The sequence below is a fragment of the Tripterygium wilfordii genome, chromosome 22, assembly GCF_013401445.1.
Source record: "Tripterygium wilfordii isolate XIE 37 chromosome 22, ASM1340144v1, whole genome shotgun sequence".
Taxonomy (NCBI): Eukaryota; Viridiplantae; Streptophyta; class Magnoliopsida; order Celastrales; family Celastraceae; genus Tripterygium; species Tripterygium wilfordii.
Window position 1 is genome coordinate 3,907,722 of NC_052253.1, and position 20,443 is coordinate 3,928,164.

A 20,443-nucleotide genomic window follows, 5' to 3' on the forward strand; every position below is an offset into this window, starting at 1 on the left:
TACATGTACAGATTCATTTTGATCTAATTAATCTGAGGTAGTGAGGTGTTTGATCTAATTAATCTGAAGTCTACAGGTACATGTAACATCCAACACCCTGTATTAATGAATGTCAAATGAGATTAAATTTTGAGGGTATCAAGCATTTACGCGTTATGTCTTAGGATGACTATTGACCACTAAATTATCAAATCCAAACAATAATTTCTACAAATAATTAACGAGTTATGTCTTATGACGACTATTGACCACTAAATTACCAAATCAAAACAATAATTTCTACAAATAATTAACGCGTTATGTCTTATGGTGACTATTGATCACTAAGGCTTTGTGTGGGAGTTTTTTGTTATTGGTTTAAGTTGGTTCGTAAAGTATTGGTTGGGGTGGGTTTGTTTTGTATTGGCTTGAAATCATGTGTGGGAGTTTCAGAAATTAATGATTGGCTAGGCTTAAAACCATGTGTGGGAGTTTGAGACATCATTGGCTTTGATTGTTTCATTTAACAAACAATTACTCATATACCCTTTATTATAAACACATTTTTACTTCCTATGTAATTAGAAAAATAAAAAGAATTGCAAGTAATAAAAATTCACAAAACAACAAAACAAACCCAAGAAAGGATTGAGCCAACAGGACCTGAAAAATATTCAATCTCACAAAATAAAGCTCGACATAATCATAGAATAATTGGAACAAATTTATAAGTAGCAACATAATGTCAATATGGTCATGTCTATATGGCAAAATCATCCAAAAGATAACCTGTGAAAGGTAAAATTACAATCACCAAATAAAACTTGTAACACAGTACTTGAATAGATGGAGTATAGTTCTTAGGAAAATGGAGGAGAGTTCTAGGCGAAATAGAGGAGAGTATTACCTAGAAGGAGCCGCGAGGGGTCTTCGCAAAATGGAGCTGCGGTTGTTGTGCGACTATCTGATATGTGAGAAATTGATGTTGTATTGTGTTGGTAGGGCTAAGGGCAAAGTTGGCATATGATTTGTAAGATAAAGGTATATTTGGATATTAATTTTTAAACCAACATGAACCCACCGATTTGGTGGGTTGTAAAAGTGGATCAAAACCTTCATTAATTGGTTTCCCTTGTTTTTTAAAACCAATACAAACCAATCATTTAAAATGTTAAAAAAAACTACCACACATGATTAAAGTGAACCAAAACTAAACAAAACAATGAAAACCAATGAAATCTTAACTCTCACACAAGGCTTAAATAAAGTAGTCCATTGGAATTGTTAGAACAAGTTAATTGATGAAGTATAGTTTCTTTTTATGGAGCTCTCTACTTCTTGAGGGTGGTTGTCATTGTTGACTGCTTTCTAGGGACAGATGATATATATATTTAGAAAAGAGAGTGATATGTACGCACAAGAAAAGCCGCGTGAGTTCCGCCTCTGCTCTCCACCACCTCGCATGACTGCATGTCCGTCACAGTCAGTATAGTCTTTGCAGATGCCTAAACTGTGTACCTTAAAACCCTCCATTTCCTCTACATTTTTGCTTTGATTTTCTTTTGTGGAGTCGTGGTTTCAGTGTTGAAGAAAGTTGTAGAGACTCTCCATCTTCTTCGTCTCTGCAGAACAGCACACTCGCCTTTTTGGCTTCCCTTCCTGCATTGATCACTCTTTGTCTTGTGAGTTTTTTTCTCTGAATAGAAACACAATGAATCAATTTTGCATTTTTCTCTCTTTTTTTTTGATAGATTTTAGGGTTACGTTTTTTTTACTCATTTATGTTTTTTTTTTTTTATAAATGTGTAATCGTGGTTCTGTATAGCAACTTCGTTTTCTCTGTTTCTATATATATTTTTTATTTTTTTAGTACAGTATCGATGTTTGTCAATTTGTATTTTTGCGGTATTTTGAACTGGATTTGTACACTCTCTGTTTGTTTTCCTTCTCTGCTTCTTCATAACTGCCTCGGACCAGTCCCATGGTTTTTGGGAGCTTTTTCTCTTTTGTTCTTGCTTCCTTTTGTTTTTCTGTAAAGTTCGAATGATGAGTACCTTTGCTCACGAAGAAAGAAAGAATGACGAATACCTATAAGGTTCGAATTAAAAGGTCCAAAAAATGGGTTTGTTTGTTTTGTATTTGGTAACTCTGTTTTTTTTTTTATTTCTTTTTTTTTTCACACCGAGTTGATTCTCATTTCTTCTGTTCGTTTTGATATTCTAACATTCTCCGTTTGGGTTAGGGTTAAGGTCAAGGTTCTCTTTGCGTAATGCGAATTGATAATACATTACGTGGCTTCATCTTTAGGTTAAGCAATCTGGGTTTATATGTTTTTCTTAATTTTAATTATGTCCTCTCCGATGTTTCCAATCAATTTCTTCTGATTGAATTTTAATTTGGTTGGCCTATTGCATTGTCTTTTGTGGCGGCATAGTTTCTGTGACTTGTGAAATTAATGGTCACACTGGTCTCCGCGTTACAAGCCATTCACTCTACAGAAGATGCAACTACAATCTAAACGAGTGCATGTTTTCATTTGACACTATTTATCTCTTTGATAATGAACTCATGATCACGTTCGTCCTCTTTCAATGGTTTTGAATTAGCTGGTAACATTTCTTTCATTGGTCGTTCATCTATTCAGAATCTTTGTTTTCTAGTTTTCAGCTTCATGTTAGGCCACTTTCACTTCCTCCTTTTACTGCTGCTTTAGTTTGATTGGCTTAGACATCCAATTTTCTGGCTAATTATTTAAATATTTTCCGTCACTTTCTCCTGGATTGGAAACCTCCCTAAATTATTGTGACTTTTGTAATCTCACATCTTGTGTTGTACTCAACTTTGCAATTTTGGATTGGTTGGACAAGCTTGACACATCATGTAATAACTAATCTGAAAGCTCCATCTTCAAACTCCATGTCGTTCTGTTTTTAATTTTTTGTTATTCTATATCCCTTTTGGGTCCTGTTTTCATTGCCTTTCTTAAATTTGATGTACTTGCATTAGTCATCTTGGGCTGGAAAGTATTAATGAAAAAGTATATAACCGCAGTTTGGCATGGATTTTTTTTCCCTCATCTTGGGGTGATAGGTTCTCAAGTACTACTACCTTCATAGCATTTGGAGATATATTGGCAATGTCAAATCTCAAAGACGGAGTTGAAGACAAGGATATCGATTTTAATTGGGGAACTAAAGGAGGCGTTGGTGTGAAAAATAAGGACACGCAGTTCTATGAATCATTTAGCTATGGGGGTATAGAATATTGTCTTTATGACACTGCATTCTTTCACGTCGATGGTCATCCTGAGGCTTCCATTGGTAAAATTGTGCAAATATATGATAAGCCGGAGTATGGAAAGATCATAAAGGTTGTCTGGTTTTTCCGTCCTTGTGAAATACGTAATTTTTTGGGAGATTATGAACCACGCTGGAATGAGGTATTTCTAGCTTGTGGTGAGGGCAAAGGACTTTCCAACCGCAATTATTTGGTAAGAGCTCTTGTTGATCATGTTAAAGTTTATTTTTTTTTGCCAACTGATTTAGAGTAATCTTGCCTATTTAATTATTTGTGTATTGGAAGGATTTCTTATGATGCAACTAATTTAGCCACTATTTCGTGAAATCTGTCTTCTATATACAGAAAATTACTATATGTTCATATATCCTTTTTATCCTTCTATGCACATCTATAATTTGTGAATTATGCTGTATGTTGATCCTCATTGAATTTTGCAAGTAGATGATATTGGATGTTATGCAATATGTCTATAATAGTAGTTTAGAAGTGAGAGTTGCTTAAAAGTGATAATATTGCCATAGGTAGACCCAAATATGATAAACTATGACCTTTTCTGAATTGAGTATGTTTTCTTATGTTGTGTTTGTCTTCTGTTCCAAGGCTTAGGCTAAGGTGGACCCGTTGAGCAATCTTCCATTCATTCATTGGCTGTGTAAAGTGATTTGCTGTGGTTCATTCAATCAGCAGAGTTTCAGTTAATAGTCACGTTTTGATTTTGTATGGTCATGAAAGGTTGCGAACCGTTTGTTCTTTTCTATACTTTGATATTGAAATTATGTTCTACAAAGGGCATGCCTTCATAATAATAAATTACTATAAACACTACAAGTTGTATCTTCAGTTTTCCGGTTTGACTGGACTAGACGTGCTTAAACTCCAGGGTATTAGTACAAAATGTGGAGAAATGTATATTTGCTCCTTTATTTCCTTTTGTTTTAATCCTTTTTTCTCCAATGTAGAGTTTGAGAAGTGTTTTCTCTAGTGCTGGAATTTTTCTACCATGCGGTTGGGAATATAACTGATCTCGATTTGAGAACACCGGCTCACTGACAGAAAAGCTTTGGGCTTTGTGTTGAGGAACGTTTGTTTTTCTCCAATGTTTGTCCTCATCTTTTGATGGTGGGTGTCCATGTCCTCTTGTTGATTCTGCTCGGTCTTGTTGACGGACTTAAATCTTGTCGTTTTCTTGGGCGAATGTTTAATTTTTTGCACTTTTGTATTTCTTTTGACGATCTAAATTTGTCACAACAGTCGTGGTTTAAGCATAGATATAAATCTAGAGGGCTATGCAAGGCAAACCCCGCCTGCCCCCCTACAAACACAGATGAGTTTATATTAAGTAGTAGCTTTTTTCCTAATGTTTGTTTCCTGAATTACATCAATCTAGAATGTTAAAATTCATCTTGCTCTTTTTTTGCCACTAAGTTGAACTATTTCCTAAAAGTTTGTCCGCTGTTCTGCAATATTCAATAACTTGACTTGCCGTATTTTGCTTATGTTAAGGAATCAATTGTTCAGAAATGCAATGTTGTCTGCACATCAAATGATAGGCGAAATCCTAAGGCTTCTGAAAAAGAGTTGAAAGTAGCCGACTACTTCTTTTACCGTACTTTTGATGTTGGAAAGTGCACTTTATCAGAGGACTTTCCAGATTCCATCGCAGGAAGTAAAGGTTCGTTATTGTATTAAGTTTATATGTGCATAATTAAGAATAGAGCCATTATGAATAACCTCTTTGATTCACTTCTGCTAGTTTGGCACTTAACAAACTTCCATATATTTACTAGCATTGTTCTTCTACTTTTTGCCTAATGTGATATCAGTGTGCAAAATAGTGGTGTTGTGATGATAACTCCTCATCCATTTCCCCTTTGGCATCAGTTAAAATATAGAAAGTAGAGATTGAGAGTTTGACAGAGAGAGAAGAGATGAACTTACTTGTCTTTTATTTCATTGAGTGAGTAGTTACTTATACACATGAGATTACACTATTACAACCAATGCATTAAACTCAGCCCATACATCTCATAACTTCCTGCCATACATATTTACTCCATCTACATATCAATCCATTACACCCATCTCTCATAATTCAGCACTATCCATACTTCATAATTATAACAATTCTAACACTCCCCCTCAAGCTAGAGCATACAAATTAAACACGCCCAGCTTGACCAACATACGATTGAAAGACGGGCGTGACAACGGTTTTGTCAAAATATCAGCTAATTGTGAGTTTGAGCGGATATAAGGAGTGCGAATTATTTTGGCAACCTGCAGATCACGAATAAAGTGACAATCCACCTCAATATGCTTAGTACGCTCATGAAACATTGGATTATTAGCAATGAAGGTAGCAGCTTGATTGTCACAATGCATAGGCATAGGGTGTGAGCAGAGATCCCAAAGTCACGGAGAAGAGAAGAAACCCAGAGCATTTCAGATGCAGTATGAACCATTGCCCGATTCAGTAAAGCAAGATCTGAGAGTTCCTGAGTAGAGGAGGTGGGACTGATTATTTGCAATGGGTATAGGGAAGCACATATAAATAATTTTTATAATTCAATATTGATCTACTGATTAAAGTTACTTTTTTTAATCTTCTAGGTTTGCAGTAGTAAATTTTCTGAAGTGCATATCAATAAAAAAAAAATCTTGGCTGAAGAGTCATTATGATAGTATTTTGAATGCATGCAGTGGAAAACTTTTTCAACCGGAGAAAAGGCGATTTCACCTATGTCAAGCAGGATGTTAAAATATCTACTGGAAATCCAAATCCTTCTTCACAATTTGAACTAGACAAAGCAGTTCGTCATGAAGTCAGAGAAGGCAAGGCTTGCAGCAGAATTAATCAGGATGAGAAAGGTGAATTCTGTGAATGGCTTATTGATATTTCAAGAATCATATGATCAAATCAAAAAATGATCTTCTTCTTCTTCTCCCTTTTTCTTTATTTATTTTTTCAGGATCATGGAGAACTGCAACCAGTATGAGCTCAAGAAGACAGCTTGTGGAAGGCAATAGTAAATTGAGGCCTAATGTTTGTGTCGAAAAAGAGAGAACTGGACATGATAGAACTACATTCTGCAAAGACAAGGTTAAAATGAAATTTTCTGAACATCAGCCTCGTGCAAGTGCATTAGATAGCCGGCCCATTAAAAAGAGGAAGCATCTTCTGGATGAGAGGGAAGGCATGGATTCTGACCGCACAGCTTCTCAACCTGCAAAGGACAGGATCATTCAAACTGACACAAAATTTATAGAGGTCAATAAAAGACCTGACACTGTAAGTTGATTGTTATGAGTATGGTTTTAGTTTATTTTACGATCATTTAGTTGCTGAAACAACTACAGGAGTTTTTTGAATTCATTGCAACTATATTTATTGAAGAAATTTCTCTTGTATGTTTACAGATATACATATCCTAAGTTTTTACTTTTTAATTTGTTCTTTGATAGAGGACAACTTTAATTATGATAAAATACCAAGGGTTAAAAATCCCCAAATTGTCCTAGTTTTGATAAACAAAGGTAAAAGGTAAAAGGTAAAAATAACTTCCGTGCACAAGGCTTCCGCAGTGCGGGGGTCGGAGGCTTGCTGGATGTAGTTAAGAAGATGTACGCAGATTTTACCCCCACACAATATGTGGAGAGGCTGTTTTGATAGACAAAGAAGGCGAAAAAACCCAAAGTCCCTAATCACCCATGTGTTATCTTCACAGTCTGATCAATTAGCTCCTACGAGGTTCATTGCTCTTTGTCATATGCAAGGTTCATTTTAGATTCCTATTTATTTTATTTTCCCTAATGAACTTTTTTTCGGAAACATGATGTCTTGTTGAGACTTGAAAGGGGTTGTTTATTGAAATGCAAGTGCTCTCGCTGAAAAGTATCTAATTTTGACTTGTAGTTCCATCAATTTAAATTTCTGTCACTATTCTAATGTTTTCATTTTTGCTTTGCAGGATAGAAGTAACTGGTTCCAACAACTAGTGAGATTTCCTTACTTTTTATGCTTGTTTACTTTTTGATTGTTTTCAAAATTAATAATGCCTTTCTTTCTTCAAGAAGTATTTTGTTTGCATTTGAATTTCATCCCATGAACTTCTGATCCTTTCAGGACCAAAAAAAAAGTGAAAAATCCTGCAAGCTTCTAATGCATCAAGTGAAAAAATTAAAATTTGGAGAAATAGAAAGAATAGGAAGAAACTGAATGCTTCAAAAGAATAGGAAGAAACCAAAAGTCATAAGCCTGTGTGTTCGTCCATGCATATCAATGCTTCGGCATCGTTGAAACTCCACCAATGAAGTATTTCAATCAAATGTGTACCTCAGCAGCCCTACTAAAACTTCTTTTTATCATCGACAATCCAGCATGAAATCGTTTCTATCAGTAAATGCAAACCATTGTGCACCTTAGTGTAATGCTATATGGGTAAACTCACTCGTTTAATCTTCTCATAGTGATTAATGCTCTGCTTCGCCAATTATCTTAAGAACTTTTATTTTTTTGAAATACATTGTTCTATCAATATAGAAGTTATGTACTTTGCTGGTATTATTTATGCATAACTCTATAGCTAGGTTTGTAGACGTCTGCTATATGGAGTTCCTCGCATTGTCCATGTTAACCTTGTCCTGTGTGTTGGGAGCATGATTTGCTCCTGACTCTTTACATGTGAAATTCCTCATCCTTTATGCACTGCGGCAGACTGTTTTCAATACTCGATGTTTTTGTGTATCATACTCCGTACATAAAAAATTCTTAGCATACTTCATGTGCTTCTTATTGGTTTCTCCAACCGTAATTTTAGTAATGGAAGATATGATAGCATAAGACTGATGTTTAAACATTAAAAAGTAAATTTAACTAGTATTCATGTGCTGATTTTGGTCTTGCCTTTGCAGCCTTGGGAGGAGAGGCTGCAGAGAGCTGAGGAAGCTGGATCTCTGGTTGTACTTGAGAATTTTGATCCATCTTTTACATCATTAGAAGTAGAGGTACGAATCAATAATTGAGGTTATCGACTTCTTAGTTAAAGAAAAACCTTGCATTTAGAGTGTCTTATAGTAATTGTGTTTGAGAAATGCATATTTTCGTCACTCACAACTTTCAATTGCACTTATCAAAAGTGTAGTTAATTATGGGATCATGTAATTTTGTTTCATATCATGAAATTGTTTATATATGTGTGATTTCTCTTCTTCTAGCTCTATTAGTCTTTTCTTTTAATATGTATTACAATATGGCATATCTAGTATTGTGGCACTGCGTGGCAGATTGATTTCACTTTGTGTGGTCTCAACTATCTAGTTTACTCATTGCTACACTCCTACTTTTCTCAGGAGTTAGTTTGGCATGCTCTTAATGAAAAGGTTCAGGCAAAGATAATACAACGTTGTACTTTTGCTAGTCCGCACTATGGTACGCCCTCTTCCTTTTTAAGATGAGCATCATCAACCATATAGTCACCAAGGGAAAACCCTTAGCATAGTAATAAAGTTGTTTCACACTTCACCGCATTTAAGGTTCATGAATTCAATTCGTAGACTCAGCCTCCCCTGCGGTAAAACTGTACCTGTTGGCCTTCCTTGACCGACCGACCCTACCTTCACTGAAGAGCCTTGTGCACTAGAGTTGTTTACCTTTAACCCAATAATTTGCACTATTTAGATATTTTATTTATGTTAAGCAGAAACTCAAACCACAAACATGAGGAATTATTTCTTCATGTGCTTAACAGGTAAAGCTTTTGTAATATTCAAATCAAAATTTGCAGCTGAGTCAGCATTAGCTGAGTTAAGAAAGAGATGCCTGATGCTGTCAGATGGGAGGTAGACTTATCTATTGTTGCCTCATGTTCTATTTCGAAAATTTCTCCTTTCTGTTTTTTCATATCCTAATGTTTTCATGAGTGGTCCAACTATAGGATAATCTACAACTGGAGTCTGTGGAATGCTAGTGAGGAGCTAAATCTAAAATTTAGATGGCATGCATTAACATAAAAAGCTAGGAATCACTTTATAAGTTACTCCATTTTTTTTTTTTTATAAGTCATGTTTTTCTTTAATTATAATTATTATATTTATTATTAGTGTGATAGGCTCGAACCTTGCCCTGGTTCAAGTCCTAAACAGCTAAGAGCTCCTTGGTTAATCCAGTGTTAAATGGTGCTGAATCATTCTGAATGAGTGAAGGTCTTTTAGTAACTCGTGATGCCTCAAGGTGAAGGTGTATATATATAAATATATATAGCAATTTCACATGTGAACCAAAACCGTGAACCAACTTTGTGAACTTGTTTTTCAACCATAGATACGGCGGGTCCCACAGAAAATATGTTGCCCACACTTTTGTTGTGGTTTGTTACAACCATTGGATTTCTTGTTCACACTTTTGATTCACATGTGTGAAAAATCTTATATATAGATGAATAAGGTATAATTTGTTGCGAATAGTGCGAAGGAAAAAATTGAGATTTTAAAGTTACAGAACGATTGAACTCTTTGCCAGACTTTTTTTTTTTTTTTTTTTTTACACTAATGGTTGTCAATGGCTGCGGATTTGTTACCCTTGGGAACCATCCTTATTATGGTTTCAAACTTTTAAATTTATCTGGGAATTGTGGAGCTTTGCAAATTTTTTGTCATTCAAGTGAATTTGGGTTGTATCAAATCAACACTGAGTGACATAGCTTAAAACTGCATGATTGACGGTAAGTTATAGCAAGAACTTAATTATGTAGATAAATGGGTTCCCTTCTTTCTTGTTAATGTAAATAACGAAATATTTGGTTTTGCTTTATTTCCAGAGTGGTTGTTGGAAAGAGGGGAACTATATGCAGTCCTAGCAAACAAACCGGCTTTGTTGGCCATATGGTCTGTGACATATCTAAGCTTCAAAGACAGCATGAAGAAATGGTGAGGCATCTTGCCAATCTACTTTTTATTGCCATCTCTAATTTCAATTTCAATTTCTTTTCTGAATTGTGATTTGTATTTTGTTCTTTGTTTTCTTAATTTTTCTCCGAAGAGAACTGCAATATCAACTTCTCACTGCTCGCAGCCCAATACTATTGAGTATGATCTGGCAATGGACTGGTGTCTATTACAAGAGAAGTCAGACTTGTGGTGGGAGAGATTACATAAGGTGTGTTCAGTATCAACTTCTTACTGCTCCCAGCCCTTGTCTTTAACTACTGTCAATGCATGTGCTTTACATATGCTCTCTTTCTAAGTGATATATAGGAAGGGAAAAACATTAAAAGGAGGCTTGAGGTTATAATTTACAAAAAAAAGAAAGAAAAATAGATTTTTGTTTTACCCTTCTTTTCATAGATAGATTCACTACCCACCGTTCAGGCTTCCACCTAACTTATTGCTCTTGCCTAGTGAAGTAAGCATAAAATCTTATGATTAAGCTGCTTATTATTTTGATAACTAAAGAAAAAGAGTGACAATTATAAAAAAAAAATTTAGCTGGGCACATCTAGTACGTTCACATTGGAATGTCAAGGTGCCTGCCTCCTATGAGACTACACGAGCTGTGATGGGGACTGATCTGTCTGATTTGAAGCATCATAGGAAAGGATGGATATCTATTTCTACAGGACAACATCACCCTATTAAATGGAACCAGAACTTTTCAATTCCTCATTTAACATCAAGGATTTCTGGGGATGGCAAAGGATAGGGTAATTTGTGAATTGATGCCATCCTTAATAGTTTTTGTGGTTGCAGTTGACAGACATAAAACAGAGGCTTTGATACTTTCTTCTTCTTGTAAATGTTTTAACTTTTTCTTTTCATTTTATCCCTACAGCAACAAGCAAAGGAGATACAAGACCTTAGAAGCCGGCTAAAGACAACTGTAATGAATGTAAAAAACATCAAAACCCAGCACGATAATCTTACGAGGACATGATCATGTTTCCGGCTATTCTCATTATATTAAGCCATAGATGATACTTCGGGTGTGTACCAGGCAGACAAGTACATGAAAATTTTATGTACATATTTGGTAAAATAGAACTCATGACCTCCAAAGACGGAAAACTTTCTCCTAACCATACATATAGCACTACATCAACATCAAGGTCAACGGATTAAATGTTCAAGAATTTACTTCATTGCAGAAAACAAATCAAGTATATGATCTAATGCATAATTGAAAAAGCAGCCTCCTAGGATGGACATCCAACACCGTTAAACGTTTTTCTAGAGCTCAGTACAAACAACAGAGAGACAAGGGCATTAAACTACTCCTTGGAGGATTTGTTAATGAGTGATTTGTGAATGTGTGGGATAACTCCTCCACCAGCTATAGTTCCTTTAATGAGAGTGTCAAGTTCTTCATCACCACGGATGGCAAGCTGCAAATGCCTAGGTGTAATACGTTTAACTTTCAGATCCTTGCTAGCATTACCAGCCAACTCCAACACTTCTGCAGTCAAGTACTCCAGTATAGCAGCAGTATACACAGCAGCTGTTGCTCCAACCCTTCCATTTGCAGCAACCCTTGTCTTCAGCTGTCGGTGGACTCGACCCACTGGGAACTGCAGGGAAAATCAGGAAAAAAAAAAAGAAGAAGCTGCTTAAAATAATACTACATCAAATTGCATTTAAGAATGACGTAAAACTCAGATGCCCTCTAATTGGGGGCGTACAATATATTATCAGGACAGTAATGTATCAAAGCTGTTTAAAAAAAATCAAAATCAGACAAATCCAAAAGATCACATCAATTATCAAAAACCAACTTCCAAGAAAGGATCACATCAATTTGTCAGTGCTTCATACATGAAAAGGGACATATAATCTAGAAATCAACTTTGGTTCATAACAAACACTAGTTATTATTATTATTTTTAACTAGTGGAAATTTGGTAATCTCACAGAATAAGAAGCAAGGGAGGTGGGGAACAATGGGGAAGGGTTCATAAAATTACCACCATAGAATTCCAGCATTTTTCATTGTTGTTACTGCATTTAGGCATCCATTGATAAGTTAAAACCAATAAATTGAGTGTTTATAAAATAAGACAAAAGAAACACAAAAATTGTCCAGCAAGAGGCATCTAAGTGAAGAGAGAGACAGAGCCAAAACAGTTCTAATTGTGTCAAAACTGTGAACAGCGCAGGCATAAACGGACTTAAAAAATAAAAAATCCTCAATGCTACAACGCAGCCCAAGAAAAAGCCACCTTTGATGGCCAGCCAGCTTCCAAAAGGTTGACCTTTAATCTCATTTCCAACACCCTCCCCTTAGCATCAGACCACACCATTCTGTCATCCTCGCTTCCTTCATTTATAACATACAAATTATAGAAAATAATTATAAAAGTAATGACCCAATAAAACATTGATGCAATGAGACTGGCTTCCATGGATAACATACAATCCCCAACCAAAGCATATCTGACTTCTGTTCTGAAGAATAATCCAAGAAAACATCCTTGAGCATAAGCTCCTCATGTAATAAGTCATGCATATGCATTCCTCCATCATCCCATGTTAATAGACATCAACCACAGACAATTCGGAAACCCCCAAGATATATCATATGCATACAAGAGAGAGAACATTATACTTGGAGGCATCAAGTGGAAGGGTAAAGTTCAGTAAGTTTAACTAAAAGTCTACTCTATGTGTGGAGAAACCTTCCGAGGAAAACAAAATTAGAAGGATCTTCACAAAATGCAATGGAAAAAAGCACCAGCCCACAATGATTTTTGCTTAAAATTTTTCCCACATAACGTTGGTAAATACTTAAGGGCCCATTTTGAAATCAGTTGAAATATAATGGAAGGGGAGAACTTTTCAATTCAGTGAACGCAAGTCTTGTCTTCAAAGCCAAAACATTTGAAGCCACTAACGCCCAAAACTTTCACAAGCTTGGTGAGGAGTGTTTACAAGCTTCTTACAGAGGTTTAGCCAATTGACTTTTGAAGGTGCATCAATAAGTGGTAATCCCCGTCAACATGCCTGTGTTGAAGGCAACTATCAGATTCCTTGCAATTTGTAATAAGGCCAACGATTTTTGCATCAAGAAGAAATCAAGTGCAATCACAAGCCAGATAAGGAGAAAGTATTTGAGCTTGACAATTGGGCTCTCTGCTTATACTTGTGTATAAATGGTGCACTTGGATTGGCAAATGTACCATTTCTCCATACTCGGCAATGGCAATGACAATGGCAATGGCAATGGCAATGGCAATGGCAATGGCAATGGCAATGGCAATGGCAATGACTGCTATCCCTTTTGGCTGCCCGTCAGTTTGTTATGGAAAAAAGAACATTGACGAGCCTTTGAATGCGAGGCAACCAATTTGAGCCTATTTCAGAATAGATTGTTGTGTTTGTTTTTGTTATCTAACATGTATAGTAAGAATAGAGATATGAAGACAATTTTTTTTTTGCATGAAATGGACTCCACTGTAGAAATCTGCTCTATGGTGATATCCTTTCATCATCCACCATGAACATTAATTCTTGATTTAAAATAAAAAAAAAAAAACTCTGATAGACTCTTTGCAAGAAACACATTGACAGAATCATATCAAAACAAGATTTTCTCCCTGCATAACACCACCACCACTACTAAACTCTAACCTGAAATCTGCCATGACAAAAACTTCCACTAAATGCAGCAAGTAAAAAATTCCCCAAGTGCTATTTTCAGTTCTTTTTTATGCAAAAATATGGTAGTTCATGATTTGCCTTCTTTGATGATTTAATTCCCAGAGCTATAACTTCTCATTTTCTGATCACAGAAATGAATTTCATACTTCATCTAGTTATGGAAAGGAGCATAAATATTAACTAGAAGCTTACTAAGCAATCTCCCGTTCTCCAGCAAAATAAAGGGAGAACACAATATGCATCACACCAAGTGAGTGACATGGAATTAAGCCACTAATTCTAGCCAGTAGCCACCAGATGCATTTGAGAAATATAAACCTTAAGAATGGATGGAATAGGAAGGGAGAAACATAAATAGGAAATCAATTCCAGATCTACATGGTCCACCTAAGATAATGAAATTAACTGGCAGGAAATGTATTTGTAAGCTGCGGCATTCAAAAAAATGTATTTGCACACTGTTAAAAAAAAGAAACGAGGGAAGATAAAAAAAACTTTTTATCAGAAGATCAGGGAGTTTTGTTAAAAAAATGGATGGGTAACTACTAACAGACTTGTGCTCAAGCATTATATTGACAAGAGTATACAACCAATTTTCAAGACAAACAAGACCACCAGTACTCCATATGAAAATAGAAAAAATTGAAGAAAAACCATGGTGAACGACAAGGACAGTTTACCCAAGAATACCCGACAAACAACCTTACTTGTTGAAATAATTAGACCTGGGTTGTGTTACACTAATTAGCTTCATATTTTTTTCAACTTTAATTCAGTTAATCCTTCAAATTTCAATAAATACTGGTAGAGTTCCATATTTCTATCAACAGGTAAGTTGGCCCAACAATTTGTTTACTCCACCATATCTTAAATTCGATTAGACAAGGATAATCAAGTGCCCCAGATGCTCAAATTTAATTAGCATCTCGAAGAAACCAATAAATAACTATGCATATGTATCCACTGAAAAAACAATTAGTATATGAAAGCAAAAATCTACTCTCCACTATATAATTGACTACAATCTCAAAAAGCTTAACAGTCTCTTTTAGCATCTCTATCTACCAAATTACCCAATGTAACGAACCGTCAACGACGTAGGATTCAAAAACGAAAATAATTATAAACGGATCGTTCGAGAATGTTCATGATAACAACATATATATAGGGAGAGATAGAGAGAGGGGGGGAACCTGGAGGCCAGCGCGCGAGGAGCGAGAGACGGGCTTCTTCTTGTCCTTGTCCTTGTTGAGGGCCGATTTGCCACCGGTAATCAAGCCTTTAGCTCCTTTGCCCGACATTTTGCCGCCAAAATCTAGGGTTTTCTTTTCCTTCTTTTGAAATCGAAGAAGAGAAAACGAGCGCAGAAGGAGAGAGCGAGCGAAAATGCCAAGACTCGAAGAAGACTTTTTGAGACCCCAGACTCCAGAGGAAAAACAAAAACCCGATCTGGATGACCAGGCAATGCGTCACTCAATTACCCTTGTTTTTGCTTTTAATTACGGTTCCACCTACCCTTGGACTTAATATATAATTAGAAAAATATGCAGCCAGTCCCTCATACTTTTGATCATTACAAAAAACACCCATTATAATATAAAAAGCTAAAGAGACCTCCTCGTTAAATCTCCTCTCTTAACTCTCCAAAACATCCATCCAAACAGGCCCGAGTTAACATAAGTACACTCTAGATCATCTCAGAGACTGAGGTAGTGCTCAGTGTTTGAGCCAGATAGTCTTCTAAAGGTCTAGGTGTCTCCACAAATAGTTCATACAAAGCATAAAATGAGTTTGCAGTAGTGATGCATTCAAATTCTATGAATGTTCAGCTCACATAGGCTCTCAACCTACATCAAAATCACATGAAGCATATTGAGAAAAGCCAACATCCTTTTAAGCTCAGAGAGTGATGTCGAAAAATTAAAATGGAAGGAGATTCTTATTGAAGAATTTCAGCACAAAGAAGAAAATTTTGACACAAAGTTGAACCTAGCAGCTTATGACTTCCTTCCTTTTTATTCAAGGCCTAAACATGAAACCATTTCACAATCCAATATATCAATTATACAACAAATGCATAGCGAACTCAACGAAATCAGCCCTATGCATATCCTTCCATCATGATGTATACACTGCCATATCGACTTGAGGAATCCCTGCAAACGACAAGTTATATAAATTGTCACAACCAGTAGTATAATGGGTTTGCCTTTTAAGCTTCTTTTCTTTTCTTTACATATCAAATTTGGTATGTAATTTGCATTCACGATGTGATTTATGTTACTAATGATTGTTATAGCAGTTTAAAGGTTTTACTTGTAAATCATGACATATTGCAATGGAAAAATTCTGCATATAACTCTTGACTTTGCACATAAATACTTGCAAGCAAGGCAAAATTTTAGTACCTCTTCAGTTTTATGTAACCAACAAACCCAATACCTCCAACAGCTACAATCCCAAGCAAGATGACCAAAGTGATTGTCCAACCAGGCATCGTACCATGTTTTCCCCCTTGAAGACCACCATTGCCAATCTCTAGGCAGCTTATTGAATTACAGGGCTCCTCACTGGATGGCTGCCATTAATAGAAGTCATAAAAAGCAAGCACATTTGTCTTCAAACTTAGATAATTGAAAAAAAATTAAAATCCCCATCGTTTGACACGTAACTTATGTGCATGTCTAGCTTGATGTTATAATTTAAAGCTCAGTTTTCGAAGAACAATGGGCTATATTTGACATCATTACTACAGCAATCGTGGAATAGATGTATTGTTAATATGTAACTGAAGCAACGCAATGACAACACCACCAAACTATCACCAGATACAGGCAACATCACTCATTTCTACTTTTTCTTTATTTTTTCAAGGTACAGAAATTTTAACCATATTACCAGTAGTAATTATAAGAAGAATTGAATCATGATCAGTTTTAACTCACCTTCTCTTCCCTGGAGCACTTGTGATCGTATACTGGATAATCAGGAATCAAGGTTTCTTCAAATACAGCAAAACAATCCACATCGCGCTGTCGAACCCCACCTTCACAAGCATATGAGCAGGGTTTCCAGGGTCCAGCGACCCATTTAAAAGTTTCTGCAAGGCAAAGAAAAATACGGGAAGTGTTAACAGTAATTTCATGACTTCAGCACTATGTCACGGGTTCATTTTTAAAATAATAAATACCGTCAAAAGAAGGCTGGAAAAAAAAAAGGAATTTGTGATAATACAAGTACCTTGTGGTTTTCGCTGAACAAGTAGCTCTGCTCCAGATTGGCAGTAACCCCATTTAGTATCCTCATAAACTAAATGAGGATCAGAGCAGTCTGTACAACATATATATTCATTGCCATAGTCAACTGTATGGTTGCATTTTGTACACAAATCTCTTGTCTCTTTGGGACTTTCTGCTCAAACTTCAAGCAGTAAGGAATATATCTTACAGGAATCAAAGACATAAATGGAAGGCTGAATAATGTGATAACTGCCGGAACATTTTAGTGTATCCCAAGACATTTATATGCTTGGGTTTCAGCTACATTTCAGTACAAGAAATTACACGATTTTCCACTTTTTGATTGACATGAGTACCATAGAAGCTCAATTCATTAATGTAGGGCCATCACAATATTTGAGTTTAAAGTCCTGGAATGATCGATAACCCAGAAAAGATTCAAACTGCATTTGCAAACATTAATTCAAAGAGTGGACTCAATCTATTCAAGTGAAAAGCATCTGGTGCTAGTCTAGTAATATTTCACTAATCACAGATGCCATGAATTAATCTAGTAATATTACCATTCGATGAAATGGAAACATTTTTGTTTTTGAAGCAAAAGATAGCATGAACAGTGTTATCAGCATATCCTTTCTGGACAGAAAAAAAAATCCAGTGATTCCCCGCATTATGATTGGAACCCAATTTATGGCTATTTTCACTTTATGACAGAATGCTTACACATTAGAGTTCTGACATGATTATCGTAAAGAAGTAATCAACTCACCTGGTATGCAGCAATAAAAGCGTGTATAATAGTTAGTGCATGGAAGATATAAAGGCTCTGTACAGAGTCCATTGCAATCCTTAGACTGACTAAAGATCCAGTGATTAGTTCTTTTGCAATCACCATGATATTGATGTTGACAAGACTCCGTCCAATAGCATCCTAGAATGTTGAGAGGAAGAGTATTGTAATCATCAATAAGAACTGAAATGGATGACATATTTCAATGCAAAGCAAAGTATTTATTATCTGATATAGATGCAAGAACAAAAAAACTAAAAGATGCTGAGCCAAATTTCAGACCCTATCCAAGTCACAGTAAAGCTTTTAATTTTGAAAGTAGTTGACACGCAATGGGGAATTTTCTATAAGGAAAAAAAGACCATAACATTTCACTTCCCAATTACTATGTGTGCACAAGTATTAGGAGTGTACAGGCAAATGAAACTCTTTATTCATCAAGAACCCATAGGCAAAAACTGTAAAGACTTCTCAAGGTACCCGAGCAAAAATAGTATCATTAATCTTCAAGGTAGAATGCTCACACTCACTATTACTTCTTAAGCTCTTTTCAGTATTTAATGAAAGTTTCATATCCTTTTCCTCTAAGGTTCTATCAGTCAGAGAAAGGGGAAAACGAACCAAGAAATTCTGAAAATTTAATCAAACCTTCAATTTTTTGGTAAGTTAATCAAACATTCAATCCTCCAACTGGAGTTTTATCATGCATGCTCAGCGCCCCCTTAATTGTACATTATTCTATGACAATGAGAAAGATTTTACACACAAATATATGGAGCCTCAAATCTGAAGTAGGAACAGTCCATCAGTCACCAGAGGTCAATGGGAGCACAGAGAGGAGAATAGTTTTGGTATCAAAGAGTACTAAATCTTGATTGTCAATAAGTGAGCTTGATTTGTGTGCCAGTAAGATCTTTCAGGCGCCGAGAAAAATGCTCTATCATCAGTAACAGTGCTACTTCTATTTTCTTTCATATGCAAACACTCCGTCCAGCAAGTTGCATTGAATTCCCTTGCTCTCTTGCTTTTACCAGCCTAGAGGATATTGATAAGCTCTAAGAATTTACCAAACAGGGAAAGAGTAGGAAGAATCTAACTCTACATAACTCAAAAACGAGTCTGAAGCACATAAAATTCATTACACCAATCAGAATTTCAAGACCCGAGCCAAGGATTCAGGCTCCATAGCTTCTGTTGGTAAAACAGTAAGCCTTAGACCTCTTAGAATAGATAATTTTATCCCATTACACATTACTTTCAAAGTCATTTGCTCTAATTGACACTACTTCGCGTAATACCGTGATGCCAGCAGATTTTACCACAAATCTCAATCAAATCTCAAGGATTCAATGATCAAAAAGATCCACATTCACTGCTCTATACAATCAAAACCTGCATTTTATATGGGTCATCATGGATACCCATGTATAGCTGACTAGTTTCAAATCTTGCCAAATTCCCAACAATTATATTCATGTTCCGAAACCGACATTATCAATGGAATGCTTATTCGACAAACAAAACAAATCCAGCAAGATAAACAAACATAACAGAAACAACAGATCACATTCGTCATTCAATGAAGTTAAATGCCAAATTGCTTCTCAGTTGATCGACTTTCCTCCAATGGTCCAAATGGTAGAACAGGTTGGGATGTTGACTTACCACGAGAAGTAATGTTGAGTTGATTTGACAGCGTAGCTAAGAGAAGAGAGAGGAAAACGAGCAGAAACAGCTTCGAATGCCATTTCTCAGTTTCCATGGTGATTTTCCCGGGAAACGCTGAGAAAACTCCGAATCATAACATGGGGAATTTCCCAATGGCACAGAATCCAGCCTGGAAACAATGGAAGTCTCCATTTGACCTCCCCCTGCCCTGCCCTGTTAAACACTGAAACCTGGAAAATAAAATACATCAATCAATCCCTTCATGAAACCAATAATATCAGATTTATTATTATTTTTTATAAGTCAAAGAGAAAACAATACAATACATTATGGGCCTTAGACCCGGAAATGCTACCAACCCATTGGGTTGAAATGGCCCATTTTAATATCGACGGGTCTATGGATCTTGCATGTTTTGTTCATAACTTCAACAGGGTCAAGAACCTATCAGGGTTAAGGCAACAGAAAAATGCTTAGTTTAACAAACAGGGAATGATTAATTTGTATTGATTTGCTCATCGACTGATAAGGATAAACCCATAAGGATAAACACTCTACACAACAGTTATTGATAACAAAATTTTTGGGATCAAACCCATAAATTGATTAACTCAGTAAACCTAATGACAAACTGATTGCAAAACTTCTTATGAGCAATTGATATATTACATCAGAATCTATCTAGTACTCTAGCTGTTCAATTAAACTTGTAAATCCGTAGGTAAATAAACTCACAAAACAATGGAGCTCTTGAATATCAACATCCCTGTTGATGTTCTTCTTGAGTGCTCAAACTTCCACCACCAGAACTTGTACCCTCTTC

At 35.9% G+C, this 20,443-nt stretch overlaps 3 protein-coding genes across 12 annotated transcripts; 1 reads left to right on the forward strand and 2 right to left on the reverse strand.

Moving 5' to 3' along the window:
- Positions 1-1,330: 1,330 nt before the first annotated feature.
- LOC119991192 (protein ANTI-SILENCING 1-like) lies at positions 1,331-11,241 on the forward strand. Of its 6 annotated transcripts, none has more exons than XM_038837445.1 (12): positions 1,331-1,661; positions 3,031-3,469; positions 4,783-4,951; positions 5,980-6,147; positions 6,249-6,568; positions 7,248-7,274; positions 8,191-8,283; positions 8,629-8,707; positions 9,027-9,117; positions 10,095-10,203; positions 10,349-10,432; positions 11,105-11,241. In XM_038837445.1, the coding sequence occupies exons 2-12, from the start codon at positions 3,116-3,118 to the stop codon at positions 11,204-11,206; spliced, it is 1,596 nt and encodes a 531-aa protein (XP_038693373.1). In that variant the 5' UTR covers positions 1,331-1,661; positions 3,031-3,115; the 3' UTR covers positions 11,207-11,241. The 6 variants fall into 6 exon arrangements, 5 of the variants coding, with proteins under 5 accessions (XP_038693373.1, XP_038693374.1, XP_038693372.1 ...); XM_038837444.1 differs by having other exon boundaries at positions 1,333-1,661; positions 6,249-6,547; positions 10,316-10,432; XM_038837442.1 differs by having other exon boundaries at positions 1,335-1,661; positions 10,316-10,432.
- Positions 11,242-11,367: 126 nt separating this feature from the next.
- On the reverse strand, positions 11,368-15,394 carry LOC119991194 (probable histone H2A variant 3). Of its 4 annotated transcripts, none has more exons than XM_038837450.1 (3): positions 15,117-15,394; positions 12,486-12,583; positions 11,368-11,837 (listed from the first exon to the last, which is right to left on the reverse strand). In XM_038837450.1, exons 2-3 carry the CDS (start codon positions 12,564-12,566, stop codon positions 11,541-11,543), a joined length of 378 nt encoding a protein of 125 aa, XP_038693378.1. In that variant the 5' UTR covers positions 12,567-12,583; positions 15,117-15,394; the 3' UTR covers positions 11,368-11,540. The 4 variants fall into 4 exon arrangements, with proteins under 4 accessions (XP_038693378.1, XP_038693380.1, XP_038693379.1 ...); XM_038837452.1 differs by lacking the exon at positions 15,117-15,394 and adding an exon at positions 13,206-13,220; XM_038837451.1 differs by lacking the exon at positions 15,117-15,394 and adding an exon at positions 12,680-12,694.
- A 417-nt stretch (positions 15,395-15,811) lies between these two features.
- On the reverse strand, positions 15,812-19,855 carry LOC119991193. Of its 2 annotated transcripts, none has more exons than XM_038837448.1 (6): positions 19,618-19,855; positions 17,932-18,093; positions 17,164-17,253; positions 16,869-17,023; positions 16,332-16,501; positions 15,812-16,079 (listed from the first exon to the last, which is right to left on the reverse strand). In XM_038837448.1, the coding sequence occupies exons 1-6, from the start codon at positions 19,712-19,714 to the stop codon at positions 16,025-16,027; spliced, it is 729 nt and encodes a 242-aa protein (XP_038693376.1). In that variant the 5' UTR covers positions 19,715-19,855; the 3' UTR covers positions 15,812-16,024. The 2 variants fall into 2 exon arrangements, with proteins under 2 accessions (XP_038693376.1, XP_038693375.1); XM_038837447.1 differs by having other exon boundaries at positions 17,164-17,334.
- Between the last annotated feature and the right edge of the window lie 588 nt (positions 19,856-20,443).

Excerpts from the sequence above, each read along its gene's own strand:
- LOC119991192 (XM_038837442.1), top strand. The coding sequence starts at position 3,116 with ATGTCAAATCTCAAAGACGGAGTTGAAGACAAGGATATCGATTTTAAT. Across the intron at positions 6,148-6,248 it reads AATTAATCAGGATGAGAAAG|GATCATGGAGAACTGCAACC; the intron begins GTGAATTCTGTG and ends TTATTTTTTCAG. Across the intron at positions 6,569-7,247 it reads TCAATAAAAGACCTGACACT|GATAGAAGTAACTGGTTCCA; the intron begins GTAAGTTGATTG and ends TTTGCTTTGCAG.
- LOC119991194 (XM_038837449.1), bottom strand. The coding sequence starts at position 15,224 with ATGTCGGGCAAAGGAGCTAAAGGCTTGATTACCGGTGGCAAATCGGCC. Across the intron at positions 11,838-15,116 it reads CCTCGCGCGCTGGCCTCCAG|TTCCCAGTGGGTCGAGTCCA; the intron begins GTTCCCCCCCTC and ends TTTTCCCTGCAG.
- LOC119991193 (XM_038837447.1), bottom strand. The coding sequence starts at position 19,714 with ATGGAAACTGAGAAATGGCATTCGAAGCTGTTTCTGCTCGTTTTCCTC. Across the intron at positions 18,094-19,617 it reads ACTCAACATTACTTCTCGTG|GATGCTATTGGACGGAGTCT; the intron begins GTAAGTCAACAT and ends TCAACATTCTAG. Across the intron at positions 16,080-16,331 it reads GGTTACATAAAACTGAAGAG|GGATTCCTCAAGTCGATATG; the intron begins GTACTAAAATTT and ends TGTCGTTTGCAG.